This window comes from Enoplosus armatus, chromosome 14 (genome assembly GCF_043641665.1).
Source record: "Enoplosus armatus isolate fEnoArm2 chromosome 14, fEnoArm2.hap1, whole genome shotgun sequence".
NCBI classification, from domain to species: Eukaryota; Metazoa; Chordata; class Actinopteri; order Centrarchiformes; family Enoplosidae; genus Enoplosus; species Enoplosus armatus.
Genome location: NC_092193.1, coordinates 9,390,472 through 9,412,649, shown reverse-complemented (window position 1 = coordinate 9,412,649; position 22,178 = coordinate 9,390,472). Strand labels below are relative to the sequence as shown.

General features: G+C 41.0%; 1 protein-coding gene across 1 annotated transcript in view; it reads left to right on the top strand.

The window, feature by feature from the left end:
• The first annotated feature begins 579 nt into the window (after positions 1-579).
• The window catches only part of mib1 (MIB E3 ubiquitin protein ligase 1), a 53,482-nt gene continuing 31,883 nt past the window's right edge, over positions 580-22,178 (top strand). Inside the window, exons 1-12 of the mRNA XM_070918289.1 lie at positions 580-872; positions 2,016-2,187; positions 4,740-4,869; positions 8,382-8,486; positions 9,573-9,639; positions 10,201-10,405; positions 10,767-10,950; positions 12,209-12,353; positions 12,477-12,610; positions 13,498-13,605; positions 13,763-13,960; positions 14,218-14,369. Of these exons, the coding sequence (XP_070774390.1) occupies positions 644-872; positions 2,016-2,187; positions 4,740-4,869; positions 8,382-8,486; positions 9,573-9,639; positions 10,201-10,405; positions 10,767-10,950; positions 12,209-12,353; positions 12,477-12,610; positions 13,498-13,605; positions 13,763-13,960; positions 14,218-14,369 (1,829 nt within the window). The 5' untranslated portion in view covers positions 580-643. The remainder of the gene's footprint in view (positions 873-2,015; positions 2,188-4,739; positions 4,870-8,381; positions 8,487-9,572; positions 9,640-10,200; positions 10,406-10,766; positions 10,951-12,208; positions 12,354-12,476; positions 12,611-13,497; positions 13,606-13,762; positions 13,961-14,217; positions 14,370-22,178) is intronic.

Below are 22,178 nucleotides of genomic sequence, written 5' to 3'. Positions count from 1 at the left end.
GACAAAGGGAGCATCTTGGGTGGATTTTCAGCACCACAGACAACAACAATAAGGATAAGCAACCACCTAAAGGACTACATTTACCTCAACGAAAAGGACTTGCTAGCCAGTAGAGGTTCATCTTGTTAGCATTGCGATAGCTAGCAACTCGGCTCGCTAGCTTGTTAAGTTGAAGAGGTGGCATTCTTGTGTGTGGGGTGGAGGAGAGGGACAGCCAGCTTGCTGAGTACTGGGATCTGGCAAAGCTAGTTATGTGGCTACTTAATGTGCTTTTAGGGTAATTAGTGTCTTATTCTCAGAGGGAACACTGTGGAGGCACTAGCTTGTAGTTAACGTTAGCTTGTGGGAATAGTTTTTGTAAGATTGTATTGTACAATTTCCCCCCGGGGATCAATAAAGTATTTCTGATTCTGATTCTAATTCTGATCTGATTCTGAAGAGGGTCCAACAGCCTCCTTAGGTGGCTAACTTAGCTACTTAGCTAGCAGGCTAGCTTTGTGGATTGTTCTAGCCTCTTTCCTGTTAAGACTTGCTTGCACTTGCATTTGGAAACTGTCCACCAGCGCACCGATAGTTGGCTAGCAAAGACTGTTAGCTTGCTAACTTGTAAGATTTTCTGTGGCATTGCGAGATCGATTCGGAAATGACTACCGGCAGGAATAACCGAGCGATGATGGAAGGAGTTGGAGCCAGAGTGGTCCGCGGACCTGACTGGAAGTGGGGGAAGCAGGATGGTGGAGAGGGACATGTTGGCACCGTCAGGAGTTTTGAAAGTCCAGAGGAGGTTGTTGTTGTCTGGGATAATGGGACGGCTGCTAACTACCGTTGTTCTGGAGCTTACGACGTGAGGATATTGGACAGTGCTCCAACAGGTAACTTTACATCAGTTCATTTTGTTTGCCAGCACTTTCATACTAATTCAAGACAAGAGTCTTTTCATGCAACAGAGTCATGCACAACATGCAAGGTATTTGTCCCTTTGTTGGCCTTTATTTGGGGGCTTTGATAGGTGCAGGAATGAAATTGATTAGACAACCAGACAGCGATAATTAGCTGATGTTGTAATTAAAAGATTAAAAAACTGTAACATTAGCAACGCAAAATCTCTTAAAATAGTTAGTTTGTTGAGGGAACTTTCAGTGTAAAAAAATTCGGAAGCAGTAAATTAGTTTAGTATATTCTGTGTGTTGAAGCAGATATGTGCTTGACTAACGTTACTCTGATTTGTATAAACTCAGGATGACTATTTAAATACATCCTGTCTGAACAGATAGATGTCACAGACAGTTCTGTGTACAAGATATGCAAAGAAGATGTAGGAGATATACAAGATATGCATGTTCAGAGTCAAGAATATGTCAACATAGCTTGAGACTCCAAATTACATTGAGATGAAAAACATTTTTCTTGCTCATTATATAAAATATGTCAGTAGGATGTACGCTGTGTGTGTGAGCAAGCATAGACATAAATGTATAAGGACCACTTCACCGTTGTGTAGCTTTATCTCTCTGTACTTGTTATAGCTTTACATGCCAATACAGTTGCACTTTCAGCACATGTCCCATTATTGACAGGCTCCATTAAGTTCTTTATATCTCCACCTGATGATGCAGTCATGGGATGAGGAGCAGTTCAGTTTTCTGTAGTTCTTTTCGTGATTCTGAACTCGGTATTAAGTATCAACTGAGAGTGATTAGAGGCCTTAAAGCCAAAATTATTCTAGCTGTTCTTACATTAACAGGTGTAGGATTTTGTGAGAATGAATATAGCCTTCCTAATAGATATGGAGACAAGTTTCATAGTGTACACAATTATGGCAGACTATGTCAAATGCACGTAGTTCAGATTGCTTATAGAATACGTGTAAAAAAAGAAATTTGCTGCACAGAAGGTTACATATTTTTGATAGCAAAATGTCGAAAGGTTATTCCACTGATATTACTGATGTGCAATATACACATGCTAACATGCAATACAACCTCAATTTATTGTGTAATACTGCCCTCCCATAGGCATCAAGCATGATGGAACCATGTGTGACACCTGCCGTCAACAGCCCATCATTGGTATTCGCTGGAAATGTGCTGAGTGCACCAATTACGACCTCTGCACAACCTGTTACCATGGAGACAAGCATCACCTGAGACACCGGTTCTACAGGATCACCACCCCAGGCAGTGAGAGGTTAGTTAACAAGGAACGTTTACGCTTATTGTGCCTCACCTCAGACCCACAAATGTTAAAATAGACACAAGGTAGCCAGGTAATCCCTGCACTTCATTGTGATTGGTTGGTCTACCCTTTTACTACCTTAGTTTGGCTTTATGTTGTTTTATGTGTGTGTGACATTTGAGAAGTCTTTTGTGCAAACAGAATCTCCATGCTCCCAGCCCTCAGTTGCCTGGCAACAACTCAGCCTCGTTTTAAGATCCAGTCAGTAAAAATACTATTAATGCAGTGCTTCTCATTTATAGAATTTATTTGAGCAGATTTCCAGGGTTTTTTTAGTTTTTGTATTTATGTCTTCAGAAAGCTACATGCTCATGAAACATAACATGCAGGTTGATTGAAAAGTCTGGTTTGCAGAATTTTGTTCCTTGACTTTGCAGAAAACAATTGCATATGATGAACAAAGATAATAAAAATGTTTCACTACATTACTATTCAAGACAGCTTCCTGAATACAAAGGACTTATAAGTATGTAATAATTGTCCAAGAAGATACAAATCATTTAATAATAATAATAATAATAACAACAAAGAATAACACTAGACATGTACAGCCCAGTGTTTTCATTTCATACAGTTACAGCGGAGTGCTACAGCAATCCACTGTGCTTAATATTGCTATATTTATCACTATATGCCTGCAGTCATTCTGCCATCTACTCAAATGGCATTATCACAGCGGGAGCCCCATTGTTTTCTCTTTTGCTCTTTAATTGCTGCTGGAAGCTCATGTTGATGTGTAAAACCACAGTTTATATGAACTCAGCACTTCCTGCATGTACCTCCAAAATAAATCCATTTTAGTTTTATGGTGTTTTGCTGAGAAGACTGTGGTAGGTTTACTGTAAAGCCTCCTCAGAAAGTGTTGACATTGTCAGCAAGATTAGCTAGCATTATCAAAAGTTGACTAACTACAAGTTGATCTGAAAATAGAATTGGGCAAACTTCAAAATAGGGCATGATCAGTGATGATCTAATTCTAATAAAATGGATCTGTGCAAAGTACATTTAATCCTACATGTGTTTGTGTGTGTGTTAAACATATGAGAGTAGGTGTATGTGATTTGTATCTACCATCAAAAATACCGAAGGTTTGAAGTGTTTTAGGCGTGGTGTGTGTAGAAAGTGGAAACACTATTACCAATTGATTCATGTACAGACAAGATCAAGTCAAATTGTTGAAGGCAGCTTTACTCTATTCAAAGATGCTCTACATAGAGATTAAGGTAGCTCAAGGTACTCTGGTTGGTGAGTATGCACGCTTGCTAAGTTCCACAACATGCACTTTTTTTGTGCAATTTTGTTATCGCATAGACTGTCAGTACTGTGATGATGCTTTATCCATTTCAGGCCTATTTCAGCTAAACACCATAGTTTAGTAAATGAACACATGGCCCAACAGCTGGCAGCCTTTTCAACTGAGTACGACTTCATTTCCCCCGAGACAGACATTGCATAATGCACAATGGGTGCTGGAGGTCTCCCCAAATCACACTGCTCAGACAGCGTGGTGGGGTGTTTTGTTACACCACATTAGACTCTGTCACTAACTGCCGAAGAGGGAGTGGTTAGAGGCCCCAAGCTGTTTGCATTGGTTAGACCTACACTGTCCAGCTGCCGCGTCTACCATCAAGGCTCACATTGTTGTTTGATGGTTAGTGCTCAGGTGGATGCTTTATTAATCATTACTTTCTCATTGGTTAGATTTTTAGCTTAGCTGTTTAGACTGCAGCTTACAGCATTATAGTGATATCAAAATGTAAAAAATTTGCACTTGACTACTTAACCACTGGCTTTGCATTTGCAGTGCCATGATTATTGGGTGTGGATGAAGCGTGCTATTACAAAAATGATTGTTATTCGTAATGTTACGACATGACACCTGCCACTCAACGACACACAACAAGTTCCTTGACTTTAACTGCATAGACATTACCTTCCTGAAGGCAGCAAAAAGGCGCAATTCATTTCTACCTTAGAAGGCTCACCTCTACGCTCCAACCACTGTGAAATTGTGCTTTTATGATTTCAAAGAATGTAAAAGATAGGTCAGTAATGATGTGTTGCTCACAACTCTGACAAATGTCTCTGGTTTGATTTGTTTTGCTGTCATCAAACATCAGTGGTCCAATGCTGAGGCAGTCATAATGATTGTCAGGGACTGCATGGTTGAGACAGCAGATTACATGCTGTTAAAGCCCAACACTCACAGTAAGATTTTTCATCTGTAGCCATGTCCCATTTGCTGAAAGTAATTTACACCATGACTTCAGAACAGTAGGCACACAGGGAAGGGCAGTTAAGGACACGGGGTAGCAGGAGGGAGGCACTGGCATCCCCTCTGCAATGCATATTTGCTAGTAATTGAAAAAACTGTGAATTAATCCATGTAAACAAAGCCCCTGTAAACACATGCTGTTGAATACTCCGACAGTGTCACATGAGTGATTAAAGCTTAGCCCAAATGAAAATAATTGTTTCTGTTTGGAAACTTTTTTTATCCGCAGAGTACTTTTGGAGTCTCGTCGCAAGTCAAAGAAAATCACAGCCAGAGGGATCTTCACTGGTGGCCGGGTGGTGAGAGGAGTGGACTGGCAGTGGGAAGACCAAGATGGAGGCAACGGAAGGAGAGGAAAGGTAGGATACCAGCCAGGAAAGTGCAGCCTGTCACTCTACTCTGCCTATTTTTCTTTGCTCCCCAAGCCAACAGATTTGACCTGTAAATTTGTACAATGACTGACTGAGTACAAACACTGAGGCCAACAAGGTGCAGACTCAAGTAGCTCCAGTCAGTCACCCAGTTAGGCCAGTGCTCGCAAGAAATATCTGGCACTACGATTATAGTGAAAAGCATTTTTCACCTGAGGGCTTGTTTGGGTTCCAGCCACCCAGTGTTGTCTGCAGAGGCATCAAGCTGTATTAAGTAAAAGAAAAAGGTGCATGATGGTTAAAAAAAAAAAGAAGAGGTAGAATTGTCTCCAATAAATCCTTTTTCACAAGTGAGGTTTAAGTGTGCAGATACCTCCCCATTTTTTGCTGAATGGACATAACTGCTAAGTTATAGTTCCAAAAATGCAGGGAAACTTTTTTTATTTCAAAGCTGCACAATAAAGTGGATAATAAATCCCTGGAGGTAAGGCAGACTTGATGAGCCTGCCAGAGGCCACCACATCCACATGTGTGCCACCCACCAGGGTTGCATATAAGGGAAAATCAAGGATCCCTTGCCCTAAACAATCTTAGGGAGGAAAAAACAAACTTGCATCCCAGGATATGATTTCATTTGAAATGTGCTGTTGTCTCAACGAAAACAGGAAGGGCACTGCCTGACTCAACATGTTTGTAGCATGGACACATTATAGGCACAGGAGAACACAAACAGTTATGTCCTATAGTGCCTAGCTAGGTGTGCAGCACTATGCTGTAGTTGCAGTTACTGCAGCCCTGAAATAATCAGGATAACTATATCATTGTTCTACAGCCTTTTAACATTTTTGAATTAAAAATATCCCTTATCTGCAATCCATTGCAATGCATACTACAATAACCAAAATCAATATCTTGTCTCATATCACTGTGTCAATAATATATTGATGTTAGCCACCTGTAGCTAGAAAAAAAACAAAAAAAAAAATTTGAGAGTAAAAAGTCAGCATAATTTCCTTAAGTGAAGAATAATAAATTAGCTCTGTTGTTAAACTTCAGCAGCTATAGCCAATAATCCAAATTTAGTGGAAATAGGCTGATTTGTTGGATCCTCATGTTTGACAAGAGGTTGATTTATTTAAGTATTTTCACAAAATGTACAAAATTATCAAAATGTAGTTAGTAAATTTGTATAGAAATGATAATAGGAACTAGTAGAATGTGTCACTGAAAATCCTTTTATTCCTTGGTTTCATTCAGCGGATTCCTATATATCTATACTGAGGCTATAAACAGACTTCCTCGCTGCAGGTTATTCCAGGCTTAAATACATCAGTAGAAAGTAATATAATGTCTGATGAGGTTGCATTTGTTTAGCACAGTCTGTTTAGATTTATACTGTAAATGTGCTGTAAAGTGCTTGTATTTTGACTCTGGTCCAGACCCCTGAGTATTCAATTTAAGAGTCCCTCCAGGCAATTTAAGACTTCATTTTGCTGTGTTATTTAATGGCATATCTCATTACTGTTTTATGATGCTGTAAGCAATATGCTCTCCAGAAAACTGCTATTGCAGGTCCTGCAGCTTAGATGTTCCATTAGTTTAGCATGAATATTACCTCCTAAGGCCCATTAATCAATTACCTCTGTAAGGGGCCTGAAAATAAGTTAACGATTTGATTTCTGTATTTACTTAAGGCACAGCTTTTAATTAAAGAATTCATTTGCTCCAATACAGCTCTTCTCTTGACACTTTCTCAATGTGATGAAAGCGTTGCGCTGCTTGTGTTGGAGAGAGAATTGTCTTATGTGAAAATTTTCTTTGACCTTTTCTTCAAAATTTTAATTGATTTTGCAGAAATCCATTCATAACTCATTGCATATTTATGCCTATAACGCATCATTTTCCTTGGCTTATGGTGCCCTTCAAAATGTTTTAGCCAAAAGCTGTGAACTGGTTCTCACTTGGGTAAAGCATCAGTCTTAATGTAGGTACAAACCTGTTGTTTTACAACTAGAAAAACCTGTGTAAAAATGTTGCGGCAGATGTGTTCGTTTTTTTGTGCTTTTGGTGATTTATATCACCTGTTTATGCTGAACCAGCGGGTGAGGCAGTCAAAAGATGTCTGGCTCACACTGATTCTTAATTTTTTTAATGTGTGTGCACCAGTTGAGGGATTTATTACCACATTAATGGTCCAACCCACCATGAAAGGATTGAGGAGAGTAAGGAGAGCAGCTATTACTGCTTGTCTTTAGCTTTTAGTGCATTGCTGTTTTTTTATGATGATAGCAGTGTTTTCTAAAGTATCTTCTAAAAGTGGTAGCAGTTTTCTTTTGTGAAGAGCGTTTCCTACAGCAGTGTTTCCAAGTTCTGTAAAAACAATGGGAGCCTGGAACTGATGTGGCAAAAAAAAACCTGTTAGTATGGTCCAAATATATATTGGAGATATCCATTAAATTGGCATGACGATGAAGAGAAAATGCTTTTCTGGCTGACCAAGAATAACAACAGCATCTAATCCCCTTTTAATAGGAAAGAAGAGTCTTCTTCTGAAACTTGTAGTACCATTTTTGGATAGAAACTCATGTGTCAAAAGTTCCTTGCTCTGATAAACGTGTCCCACAGGCTCTGTCTGTGGTGTGGCTGAACTAGACTTGCCTTTGTCTTGTGTCTTGTTTTTCTTTGCAAACAAACACAGCAATGGTTGCAAAAGTTTAATTAAAACATTCTTTGAGATTTCACAACTATTCCCAACTGGTGAAATAAAGTAAAACAATGAAAGGTTTAGTATTGACTGTAAAATTGCAATGCAGGGAAAATAAAAATTAAATCTTATTGCAACCCCAAGAATCAAAGCCTAATCAAATTTGTTCTTGATGAGTCCCACTCCTAATATTTCTCAGTAGTTAGGGAATTCAATTTTCCTTGAAGTCGAAACAAACAGACACTTTTTACTACAGACATATAGACACGGATTTATTACATCAGCTTGCCAACAACTTTTGTTTTCTTCTGTCATGTGCACAATCTATGTTAAAAGTGGTACATAAAACTAAAACTCTAAGCCTGAGAGAGCAAATTGGTAGAAGATGTTTGACCCTTCAGCTAGAGGAGCCAAACTTCAACTTGTTGTGTTAGCAGACATCTCCTTGTCTTTGAACTAGACACTGAATACTTACTTCTCCAGGGTTGCTGTTCTGTAGTTCAACCTTCCCTCTGACCTTCAATTTGAAAAGATAATTTCTCTACAGGGATCAATAAAGTGTCATTATGAGGTTTTAAGATGAAAAACACCTGCCTGAAACCTCCCACTAAGAAAACGATCCCCTTCTGGTCAATATTATATTTTCAGTGTGCCAAAACCTTTTATTTTCACATACAGCCAGTCAAAACCTTTTTCACGCTAAAAAACTGTCCTGAAATTCTGATTTAAAACTCTAACAATCTGCTTTCAGTGTGTCCTTTTCTGTCTTTCTCATCTCATCTCTCCTCCTCCACAGGTGACAGAGATCCAGGACTGGAGTGCAGCCAGCCCTCACAGCGCTGCCTACGTACTGTGGGACAATGGGGCCAAGAACCTGTACAGAGTTGGCTTTGAGGGAATGGTGAGCAAACTTCCAGCATGACCCTCCCGCTCAGTCACACACACACACACACACACACACACACACACACACACACACACACACACACACACACTAGAGTCTCACAAAAGATCAGCTGTCAGGTGGCTTTTGTGTTTGACCGCAGGGCTGAGGCTCTTTCTTTTGCTGCCAGGCCTTTGTGAGAGCCACGCAGCCAGCATGAGTAAGGCGCCATTGTACAGGCAGCTGGAAGGGGAAGGTATCTGCATGATAAAGGCAAGCTGTTCTTCCTGCTTTTTAGGGGGAGAGAATGAACATGGAGGTCAACTTTAGAGGAGGGGGACATTCTCTTGGGGTTGTTGCAGGCGCAGCTACACACGTGTCTCAAATGAAAAGCATCGCCCTCATTGGTGGAGACTGCCCTTGCCTTTTTATGAAAGAGGCCAATCGGGTGTCTGCGTTGCATAACAGATTTGTCCTTTCTTATTCTAATAGGCTAATAGGAAGGTAGATGGCATCTGCCTCTGGATTAAGTAAATCATGGATCAGACCTCCCATCTTGACAGTTTTTATTTTGGTTTTCTTATTAAGACAGTGATCAAATCCTGCTAACAAATACAAAGGGACTGCAGAGTAGTGTATGTTCCAAATGCAGCATGTGAGGCCAACACCTTTTTCCTGTTTTGTAATGTCTGCTTTGTGCACAAAGCATCATCAGATCAAAAGTGTCCTGCTGGCTGGATACAGAAGGGTAGACTTGAGTTATTAATTTGTTGGGACTTGTTGTACTCAGGATTTAAGTGTTCCATCAGTTCAGAAGAATGTTTGCACTGCCTCACAATCATCTCTGCCCTCTAACTCTGCCACAGTGGCTGCGCATCTGAGTCATCACAAATGATATGATGCTTTCTCTCTGTAGCGATGTAGTGTTTCATTGTCCTGCCTTCCCCTCAGGGCACTGATGTTGTTGGTATTCTAGGCAACTACACTGACACTACAGCTTCAAGTGTGTAAATTCTCACTTTCATTATTCATGATCGTCGTGCCCCTCCACTAATGGAATTACCCTGGGTAATTATCTAACCCCTTCCCTCTTTTTCCTCTCAGTCGGATCTGAAATGTGTCCAGGATGCCAAAGGAGGCTCTTTTTACAGAGACCATTGTCCCGTTTTAGGTAAGTAAGCCAGAGATCTGTGTCCACCGTCATTATTGCACCAATTCTCTCACCTATAGTTCTGGTGCAGTGAATTCAAGGGCATTAGGGGAGTTTCACTTGTAGTTAATTATGTTTGGCCACTAGATGGCAGCACCACATTGTCACCTGGTTTCCAAAACCAGGTACAGACTCAGATCATGCAGTTACAGTATTCCAAGACTCCCAGGAATGAATTGTCTCTCTGCATTCAACACTGCAGCAGAAGTCCCTCAGTAGGTTTGATGGTGTCATTATTCATAGATAGCAGCACTTTTTATATGTAGTCCATGTAGTAGTGCTTTATTTGTACCTTGTTGTTAACAATTTGCAGCAACATATGTATTTAAAAAGTTTTGCAGTACTGTTTTCTTTACAGATTTATCAGAATTTATTTATCTAAAATGTCTTTTCCTATTTGTCTCTCTATATTTCTGTTTGAAATCACTTGCAGATTTGAAACTAATACTGTTTTTCATACACTTCCTACACAGTAATGCAATTGTTATTATTAATAGGCCTAACTTTACCTTTATCTCCCAGGTGAGCAGAATGGCAACAGAAATCCTGGCGGTCTCCAGATCGGAGACCTGGTCAACATCGACTTAGACCTAGAGATTGTTCAGTCCCTCCAACATGGCCACGGTGGGTGGACTGACGGCATGTTTGAGACGCTCACCACCACCGGCACAGTATGTGGCATCGATGAAGATCACGATATTGTCGTCCAGTATCCTAGTGGGAACAGGTGAGTCCCTACGTGGACAGGCTAGTTTCCCATGTATTGAGTTTTATATAAACCTTTTCACTCAGCTCAGTCAAAAGCTTCTCATTACACATTCACTATAAGATGAAATGATGGTTTGTAACACTTTAGGGAAGAGACTCGCTAAAGTACCTTAACTGCTAATTTTCACTTGCTTCTAGGGTTCATAAATGTTATCTCACTACTCTGACATTGATCAAAGGTGCACTTTTTAAACAACGTTTCTTCTTAATCTTACAATACTTAATCCTACTTAATCTTGGTCAGGTATCATATGTTATGAATTGTGAGTGAATTAGTTTTGAATGCATTCATTTATGTTAATTAATTTCTGTATCCTCAGATGGACATTCAACCCAGCAGTGCTGACAAAGGCCAACGTAGTGCGCAGCGGAGAAGTAGCAGCCGGGGCAGAGGGAGGCAGTTCCCAGTTCCTAGTGGGAGACCTGGTCCAGATTTGCTATGACATCGACCGCATCAAGCTGCTACAAAGAGGCCATGGAGAGTGGGCTGAGGCGATGCTGCCTGTAAGAGTCTGAAAGATGTTCACACTCATTTGTGCAAATTGAACCGCCCTCACATGGGGCCTTCTTTATTTCAATGTCAATTAATATGTTATGCTAACATATACATGTGTATAACGTGAAGTAGCCCTGTTTCACCAACATGATGGTTTTATGATTGATTGAAAACATATGTAGAATTGTTTTTAGAAATAGATTTATTTGATTATTCTCGGTAGGACAAGGTCAAAGGAAACTGTCCACTGGACTGTATTTATAAAGTTGTCGGAGTTACAAAACATCTTGAAATCTAAACTACACTTCAGTGTATCATTTGATTTAAGCCTGACGAGAAAAACCTGTGTTATATTTGATACTTGAAAATCTGAGAAAATCAGTTGTGTTGATTTTGGCACCAGACATACTTGTGATAATCTTTTTTTTTTTTTTTTTTTGTCTGAATTTTGACTTGGACTTCACCGCAGGCACTCAATTGTGCAAATACCTTCTATAAATTAGGCTCAATTCATCTAATGGTGTGTAGTTTTCTGCTCTTCCCCTCACAACAGAGCCAGTCCCTCATTTTCTGTAAAGAAATGTTGCAGTGTTACTAAGATGCCGAGGCATGATTCCTCCCCTCAAATCAGTCTATGGCTGTGTTGCTGCTGTTTTTTGAAAATATATTTATCTTTTTTCTGTCTCGACACGACTTTATGAAGTTTATTCATTGCTGCCCACCATGCCTTAGGTTATGTAACGCCAGTCTACTCTAATATGCCACTTGTCCCTGCCAAACTGGCCCCCCTCAGCAGCTAATGAGCCTTAAAACCCTGAGATGGGTTGTAGCTTTGATCACTAACCACGGCTGTTTGCCGCCCGTTTGTGCTTCTACTGCAGCAGTCCCCATTATTGATGGCATCCTCCAGGACAGCCCCAGACCCGGCTCGACAGACTCAAAGTGGCTCTTTCTTATATAGCCAGGATCGAGATGATGTGATTCAAAATTGGAAAGCATTTTGCTCTGTCCTCTCTGTATTGCCTGTGTAGATGAAGAATAGTGTAGCTAATAGAAGGGTCTCTTTCTTTTATATCCATCCATCTTGCTTCGTTGAGCTGGTATTTTCTCCTTCTTTATCCTTTCCTCGACCCTCTCATTTTTTGCTCTTTCTAACAATCTCTCCCCATCTTTCCTCTGCCACTTACAGGCTCTGTTACACAGAACATAGCCCAAAGACAACAGCCCTCCATATACTAATGAGTTTGTCGCAACATTTATCAACAGACCCTAGGCAAAGTGGGCCGTGTGCAGCAGATCTACTCTGACAGTGACCTGAAGGTCGAGGTTTGTGGAACTTCTTGGACGTACAATCCTGCAGCTGTCACCAAGATTGCCCCCTCTGGCTCTGCTGTCAGCAACGCCTCTGGAGGTATGTATGAACATGCACTATTGACACAGAGAGAGTGCCATCTTACTTCTTTGTCCTCACTGCTCCCTGTTCTCTGACATCTACATGCAATCACTTTCTGATGTTTTCCCTCTGTTTGGCCAGAACGACTGTCTCAGCTGCTGAAGAAACTATTTGAGACACAAGAGTCTGGAGACATCAATGAGGAGCTGGTCAAGGCAGCAGCCAATGGAGACCTGGCCAAGGTGGAGGACATCCTTAAGAGACCTGATGTGGACGTAAGTGCTCAACATGCAGTATTTTGGTTTGAGCAGTTGCTGGATTTCTAGATTGAGTTTTTAATGAACATAAAGTAATTTTTCCATTCAATATGTACAAAAGATCTGAGTACATTGATAATTGGAGCTGGAATACCCCTGGCTGTGCTCTGCTCTGCTCTCAGTATATTGAGGAGGTTGAGAGTCTCCTAGGAAAGGGTTCTGAGATCCTCCCACTCCTGCACCTCTCTCAATCTGAAAAGCATTAAGGCTGGGCACAGAGGAGGCACCAAGGAGCATTGGTGTGCACTGCAGCACAGACCCGATTCACTTCTAAAATGAAGCTGAGATGTACAAACTCCGTATGGTTGTAGATTGTGCTCTCACACAGGGTACGGACCAGGGAAAACACTCGTTTGCCACCCACAGAACAGAAGCCTGTGCCCTGTATAGGTTATGAGAACTGGGCACGTCAAGTCTGCAATACTGTCATCACTTGGAGAGCAAGAGAGAGTGAATGAGTGTGTGTGTGTGTGTGTGTGTGTGTGTGTGTGTGTGTGTGTGTGTGTGTGTGTCAGTGGTGAAGGCTGGCCAGATGCCCTACTGCCTTTCAGTGGAATTATTTGCTTAAAGCTGAGCACACTGAGCTCGGCCAAGTGATCCGCCTGCCAGGACAAGAGACGTCTCGAGACTCCCAAAGGAGACCACATTAATATTTATGTTCTGAGTTTTTGCAGTGCTGCAGTTGGTGATGAAACATGCACACACATACACAGACGCTTAAACACACTCCCACCAGTCTCTTAGCCCCTCAGGTGAACAGCTAATTCAGTAGATGCACATTTAAACATGAAACATGACACTGACATGCACCCATATTCTCACTTTGTCCCTTGATGTGTGTACAGGTGAACGGGCAGTGTGCTGGACACACTGCTATGCAGGCAGCCAGTCAGAATGGTCACGTAGATGTCCTAAAGCTGCTGCTTAAACACAACGTCGACCTGGAAGCTGAGGTTCGTATAATTAAACAAATATCTCCACTCATCCATACTCTTACTGAACACAAATGCATCTTAGCCCCTGTAAGTGCATTTCATAATGTGGGAAAAAGTATGAAAGTCCACTCAGACATAACACTGAGTCATTATGCGGGTGTGTCACTGTGCTCAGGACAAAGACGGAGACCGGGCAGTGCACCACGCAGCCTTTGGTGATGAGGGCTCTGTCATTGAGGTGCTGCAGAGGGGCGGTGCTGACTTGAACGCAAGGAACAAGAGAAGGCAGACTCCATTACACATAGCTGTCAACAAGGGCCACCTGCAGGTGGTCAAAACCCTGCTGGACTTTGGCTGCCACCCCAGCCTCCAGGTATTTCTCACTATGACTTATTTACCTATTGAGAAAAGCTTTGTGACACAGGCTTTGACATTTCAGAAAGGTAATACAGAAACAAGTAAATACAACAGCACTGTCAAAGATCAGTCTGGTTTACATCGATTGTTGTACACTACATCATTGGCACTATGTTTTTTATAATATGGTAGTAGAGGGGTGATTTCTTTTAAACAGGGTTTGAATCACATATTAGTAAGAGAGTAGTCAGTAACACAAGGTTTCCCTTTTAGGATTCAGAGGGGGACACACCCCTGCACGATGCCATAAGCAAGAAGAGAGATGACATGCTGTCAGTGCTGCTGGAGGCTGGTGCTGATGTTACCATCACCAACAATAACGGGTTCAATGCTTTGCATCACGCTGCCCTGCGAGGAAACCCCAGGTATGCGACACTGTCCTGCTCACGCTAGCTGTCACACCTAATTGGTGTCTACGAGAGCTTGTTTAAGTGGAATCTGTGGAAACAGTCTCTTCAGGATCTCAATAAATATCTGCTTAATGCTTATAGTCCAGCCTAGAGTCGATACAGACATGCTGAATCCCTAACCTTAAAAGCCATGTCCACTCACCAAATTCATAGATAATATGGTGGAAAAAAATATTCTTTGATGCATTCTGTTTCTTTCTTGAATGTTTCAGCATAGATGCTAAATACCTTTTAATTGGAATTCAGAGTTCACAGTGCTTTTTTGCAGAAACAAAAAGTTAAAAAGTAAAACTGAGCTGCATTGAGAATCTTAGCACCCTGAATGGAAATCAAATTTGTGGTACCTAGATTTTTAGCCCTATTAATGGATGTGCACCAGACTAGTTGTGTTAGATTGTATGTGTGACAGTCATACCACAAATAAGAATTTCAGTATTATTTGGCTTATTTAGACTTGAGTATTAAATAATAACTCAAGTGAGACATACTTTGGTACTGAATATTGACCTCGGCACAACTGAAACTGCTTCAACACAACCCAATTTTCAGAGCATCACTATGATCAAGCCGTATCAAACCGTTGGAAATATTAGTCAAAACTACACCCGCTAGACTTTATGTTTTACTTCTTAGCAGCCAGAGCCAGACAGGGGCCACGGCAGAATTACTAATCTGTTACTACTAATCCGTTGCTTAATCATCCTCCTTTGGAATGAAAGATGTGGGCTCACCACCTACAGGTCTAAACTAGGAGACAGACTAGGTCCAATCCTTCACACAAACAAATACGTAATTTTGATTTACTGGCAGTGGATCCTATTAAGCCATCACACATTGTTGTATTTGATGTAAAGAGCAATTTTCAGTCATGGATTGTTATTGCATACTTGAATGTGTTCGAAGGAAAATATATAAAATATAGATCAGATGAATCATCTTTTTTCAGTATCTCCCAAACATGTTATGTAATACACTACTGCAGTCTTGCAAACAAAACAAAAGTCTAGAGCAGTTGTTAATCTAAAAGAAACACTGTGAATATTTGAAATTCTTCCACAGATTCCAATTAAATTTAAAAGTATTTTAAAGCCATTAAAAAGTTTTAATTCCACTACCTCACTGATCACATTTTATCCTTCTATAAAATTTACTTTGGGATCTCAATTTAGTTTGCCATTGATTGAAGTTTGAAGCAGGCCTATAGGCTTCATCCATCTCCCCAACAGATGGTATGGTCTCAAATTGACATTATACTACCTTTGAGGCATCTGTCTTGCGTTGACTTTTTTTTATTAGTGTAGCTAATAGCCCTTGAAGTTCATTTGTTGTTTCTTTTTACTGTTATGCTGGTCCGTCACCGTGTATTTTGAGCAGAGACTGGCCAGAAGCGTCTGGCCTGTGCAACAGCAACAGCAACAGCAGCAGTAGCAGCAGCAGCAGCAGCAGCAGCTCGCCTTGTCCTTGGCTTAGCTATTTCCGGCTCTAGCAGGTTGCTGCTCCACTCTGGCTGTTTTATTCTTGTCTTTCAACCATGAACATATTAAAGATGGCTCAGTGAGACGGCTGTGTCTATCAGGTTGATCAACCAGTGTCTCTTAAGGTGATGGACTCTGACGTTACAGGGTCAGTGTTATAGACTGGAGCGAAGTTGGAGAAGTTAACAGCTGCTTCCTGTGCTGAGCGATTTGGGTGTGTATGTCTATGTTTGCGCATGAGTGTGGTTATCCCAGGCTAAATGTCATTCCCCTTGACTGGCATTCATTCCTTTGGCATGAGGACAAATGGAATTGAGGTCAGAGGGCTGTGGAACACCTGCCACCTGCCACAAGCATGGCCGGACCCAGCCCTCCATCTCTGGCACACCGCAAAATAGACTGTTTCCTGTGTGGTGCACTGATCAATTTATTTGCAGATTGACTTAGACATAACGAATAACTATGGAAAAGCACAAAGCATAGCATTGCTTCATCTCCATTGAAATTTATTGGCAAATAGATTTAAGTAACATATAGATTGTGGGTCACTTTTTTCTCTAACAAGAAAGTGATGGTAGAAATAACAATATTATTTAGGACTTTTCCAAAACAAATTACATAGTATTTTTTTAATAGTGTTTTACAAAACGACAAAATCAGAAAAGTATTGACATTAAAGCAAAAAGAGTGCAGAAAGACGCATATAAAATAATGAAAGTAAAAACAAGTCTACAATAATGTGGTGTTACAGAATACAGAACTAGCTGGCTTGATCTCCTTCAGCAGGTCGTTCCAGAGTTGATGATCCCTGAAATTCTAGAATTAAATGTAATTATATAGATATGGGTCTATCTGATTAATCCACACGTTAAACCTCTTTTTTCAAAATATGCCAACATAAAGAACATAAATGAATAAAAATCACACACGGAAAACTCACAATTGGACCACTGGCCATATGGTCAGTGGTCCCACCTGACTTTGTAGTCCAAAAAATATTACAAGGCTACCGTGTTGTCTGTAGTCTGTATATGTAAACCAGGACTCAGAATGTAAAGGAGCAGAAGGCTGGTCCGCTGAAGGACTCATTGATTAAATGGTGAAAAGTGCTGGGGTACAGTATTTTCTGTATCAGGGCTCCTGTTGTGTTGCCGTGTGCGTTGCTTGCTTCGGTCCACGCTCTGTCCCCTTGCCTTCAGAGAAACGAAGATATATGTCGCCTTCTCCAGTCTGCCCATTTACTTTTATTTCACACTCGAGCTCCTGCAATATCAGGGAGACAGTCCGCAAGTCCTAAAGCCCTCGAAAATCTCTCCCTTGGTTGAAGTGAAAGTACCTTGTCTGGTGTGTGTTTTTAGTGGAGAGGCAGTTGTTTCGATTGAGTGCTTAGAGGAATTCCTACCATAGAATCATATTTCTAAAAAGACCTGCGACAACTGTCACAAAGAAGTGCTTGGAGTTGGAAGTTGATCGGAAGCCCATTGGATGAAGGATGATATGAAGCCCTTCTAGTTAATGATCAATGTTATTGTTGTGTCCTGATAGTAGGTTCGCTCTCTCTCTCCTTGTGTTTAGATTGAGCACCGGCACAGAATGTTCTGGCATACATGGCTTAAACAAGTCTAATCTATAATTTCTCATCACAACTATTACAATACAACAAAAATCTTTCTTCCATTTTTTGTTCTGATACACTTTCTTTTTGGAAGTGATGTAAGTTATCAACATCAAATGCTAGCTTTTGGGCTCAAGTAGAGAGTGCGTCAGAGTCCTTGGTGTGTGTGTAATGTGTGTTATGTGCCTGGGTGTTTTAAGAGTGCGGGTGGGTCTTCCAGTGGTGGAAAGAAGATTGAGGAAGACACATGGGAAGAACCCTGTGGGTGACAGATGAATCTTTCAACTTGTAGTACCAAATACAGAGACAAATCAACTGTACCAACAGGGGTGCAGGAGGAACTGGGGAGTTTTACTATATTTCACCTCGTTCATTACTCACACAAACACACACACACACACACACACACACACACCTCAACAGACTACAGAGTGTGAAGGCATTTCCTAATAAATTAGACCTAGTTGTTAAGTTTTACAGTTGCTAGTAAATTGAAAGTGCTGTTATAACCAGTAGTAACAGGTTTAGGAAAGGATTTCTCGGACATCCACATGTTGTGTTCTCCCAGTGTGTGTTTACCGCAGCCCCAGCCTGCGAGGGGAGCCTGGTTCGTCTCTGTGTCTTTCCCCTCGGGCTGCGAGAAGCCAGTAGCTGCTACAATACTGTAAACAATACGATTAATAGCCCATGACTCATAAACCGGCTCCAAACAAGCCTTGCAGCGGCGGTCTGTACCCTTTTACGTGTCACCTCCTTGTAATATTTGCCCTCCTCCCTCTCTCATATAGTGCTCAGCTTTCTTTTAATATGGCAACATACAGGCAAAATAAACCCATATGTTAATCGCCTCACCTGAGGAGACTGAGGGCTCTGCAATCATTCACACTGTGCTCCAAAATGGAGAAAAGTATTCCCAATGTAATGTCGGTACTTATAGGCAGCACTGTGATGGTAGTATTGTAACAGGGATCACAATTAGATAGAAAATAGTGTTGTGGGCTCATGGAGACAAACCTGCAAAATGGATCAAATGTTTGCATTTCTAGGGGCTTGCTGACGTTGATTGAATTGAATTGAGTTTCATCCTCTCTCTTGCTAATTTCAGACTAGGCTAATCAAGTCAGACTACGGTGATCGAGTAAGATAGTGCCACTTACATTACCCAAATAGATTTCAGGGTTATTGGTCCAATGGAAACACTTTAAATTCTAGATTAAATGAATCATTAATTTCTATATGGTATGAGTAATTAGACCAATTAGATCAATTATGGAACAAATAATACAGGAGTGTTTTTGTGGTGATGTTGTCCATTTAAGAACAGGTCAGTTTGACATTGTTTTAAGCACCAAATGAAGAAGGCAATGAAAGAAATGGAGAGAATAGAAAAGGAGGGTGAGCAAGAGACACCGTGTGAAGGGAGTTTTGATCTGCCTGCCTGTTCTGCAGTAACAGCGAGTGAATGTGTGAGACTGTAACTGTTAGCGAGCGGTCTGCTCCTGTGATTTGTGCGTTCAGCTTCTGTCCTCTAGAGCATCTGTCTCTCATCTGCGCTAGCTTGTCCAACATCACTGCAGGAGGCTTCAGGGAAGACAGTTTGAGTATGTTTTTGTGTGTATTGTATAGTCTCTAAACGACTATATTTTGCCCTTTTTTATTTCTTGCATTTCTACTGTTGTATTTCTTCTTTAGATCTCTTTACAATGCCATTATACCCCTGCTTAGCTGGATTAGCTGTCTCTTTTATTTCATTTTATTTTGCCCATTCCCACCCACAGGGTAATTGACTGTTAGCATCCAGTGACAGTCAGTTTAGGAGGTGTTTTAGCAAGACAGGCGCACATTCTCACACAGGCATGTGAGTGCTGTGTTTCTGAAATAGCGCACACTGCATGTCTACCCCCCCTGCTATTTTTGAAACAGCCATTGATAGTGTGGTCAGAATATCAATCCCGTTGAGAGGCAGAGAGGTAACACTCAGGAAAGTGGACCATACCAAAGTTTTGAAGCTGGGATTCGTTTCTTTATTAGTCAGAAATGAGACAGGTTTAGCATTGAACATGACAATCACTGAACACTCCAGATGTTGTTGGTAGAGGGATGCCATAACCCAGTAATCCTCAGGAAGTGGTCGGCTCTCTTTACAGTGATTGTGTTGAAGGCATTGCAGCAAAAAGGAGCTCCTGTAGTCATCAAAGCATAGCTACAGCTGGTTGAAGGGGACCAAATCCATTCAAGAGGTGATTTGGTTCCATTTTACCAGCTTTAGCAAAGCATTGTGGAATCACCGTTTCAGAGACAGACATGGGAACTGCTGTGAAGTGAAGGGAAGTGAACTGTCTCAAAGTTTCCACTGCAGGAAAGTTTTTTCCAAAAGGAACCAGAGCAACACTGAGCAGAGAAAGACCATGTTGCATTAAAACCTGACATGTGGCTTATCACACTGTGTTCACCCACTAGTTGAAATGGACAATGCTGTGTCTCTTTTTTTCTTGTCTGTTCACCTTCACTCGCTCCATGTGACACACAAGTATATTTAGCACACTACACCCCATTTACCACCACACCAATAACACACAGGTACAGTTGATCAACCTTACCTAACTTTCTCCTTTGCTGCCTCCCAGGCAGCCTATTTATCCTCCTTGCTATCTTTTTAAGTTTTATGCTTGCCCCCCTCCCAGAGAGTGAGAAAAATTGTTCCCTGAGAAAAGGATAATAATAATCTGTGGCAGTGCACTTGAGTCAAATGTCCTAGAGTCATGAAGCAATTACAGGCTCTGACAGATGGGCCCTGCTGCAAGCTCGCTGCCGCTGCGGTCACTGAGACGGCCAACAGACAAATGCAGAGGCATAACCACATACACAAGCTCTCTCACTCATGTTCTTACAGAAGCACTCTGGGGTGTCAAGTCACAACATTAATTTAAACCAGTCATTTAAGTCCTAGAGACTGATTTGTAGAGTGGAGGGTACTGTTTGAACAGTGACTGAGGGCAGATTATTTTATCTCTCTTTCAGGGCTCTACAGTGGTACAGTATTGTAACCTTTTTCTACTAAAGTCTTTGCTAATACGAAAATGATCACAGTAGCGCCCACATGAACAACTTTGATAATGTTTTTGTGTATGTTTGCCTAAAGGTTATAGTAGTTGTAGTCAATCGTAAGATCAGTAAACCATTCAGGGCAACATCAAACATTTCCCATATTTTAGCCATGCACAGTATTGTTATATTTAGTTGGTTTTTTTAATCTCACTGCTGCAGTATTTTTATTGGTGCTACAAAACATTCAACCTCACGAACAATTGTTGTGTAGCTCGACCTTTCATTAAGATACAGTTAAGTGACGTTTATTTGGCCTTTTTCAGTTTTCGTTTCTTTAGTCAGCTGTTATAATTATTGACTTATTCTGCCAAGGCACAAATGAGGTTCTCAGAGTGGCCAGCGACAGCTGAGTGATATACGGCACTGCTTGTAGACAGGATGGAGGTCAACATAGGGCCAGCTTGATATGGCACACCAGAGGCAGGTCTATTTGTAACATACACATGCACATTCATGCTTGCTCACTTACACACACACACACACACACACACACACACACACACACACACACAGTCTCTCAGTCACTCAGAGTCAGGTGGCCGGGCTGCTCACCTCGTCTAAGGGCCATAACAGGGCAAAAGCAAGGGGACGACAGGCACTGAGCATTTGATAATGTCAGCATCTGCTGTGTTTGTCACTCAGACAGCAGGTCAATGCTATTGAGGGCCTGGGAGAAACATGCAGTGCAAGCCATGCAATCCTACACGCCTCTGATGTCTTGACAGAAAAGAGAGATCAACAGACAGAATATCATGCAGATGACATGGTGAATGGTGGAAAAAACAGGAAGAACTGAAGCCTAAAAATGCAGCTTCATTCTGATTCTTTCCTGAAATAAAATCGAAAAAGAAAAGATTCAATATTTTTTGGATCTGGGCCGCGGTGGCCCTTTCAGTTGTCTAGTTTTGCTATTTTTCCAAGTTGAATTATTATAAACTGGTTTGATCTCATTTAGCAGCTGTTAAAATTAATTTCATTACTTTAACATTGTCTAAATTCTTATTAATTTGATGTGAGCTCTGCCTTAAATTTGAATCTTTTCAGAAAATTTGAGTAGGACTTCTATTTTATTCTCCATACATCACATCTGACTTCATCAGAGGAAAAAAAAGGAGGCCACAAACTATTTTTTATTTACGACTTAAGTGGGTTTTTTTAACCATTGTTAGTAAAGTCATGTAAAATAAGGTATAAAGAATGGAGATTGTTAGCGTTGGTATCAACAGTGTCACCTTAACTTAGATATTTCTTACATTCAAGGGGAAAAGAGCAAGTCAGCCCTAAACTTGGCATATTAATCATTTCAGAATTAAGTGTCTTGCATTTCATTTGAATAGAGCTGTCACACTGCAGTGGCATACGAACACCTTGTCATCGCTCCACTGCAGGAGAAATTTTGTAGGCACGGATACATCCCGGCCTGCCGCCTCTAACAACATTGATATTTAGGAAAATACATTTAATTTGATGGAGTATTTTACATATGCAGGCACTGTATGTGTTTTAGTTTCATAGATCATAGATCATACAAGGTTTACTTTGAGCAGTGTACTGTTCTAAATGTAT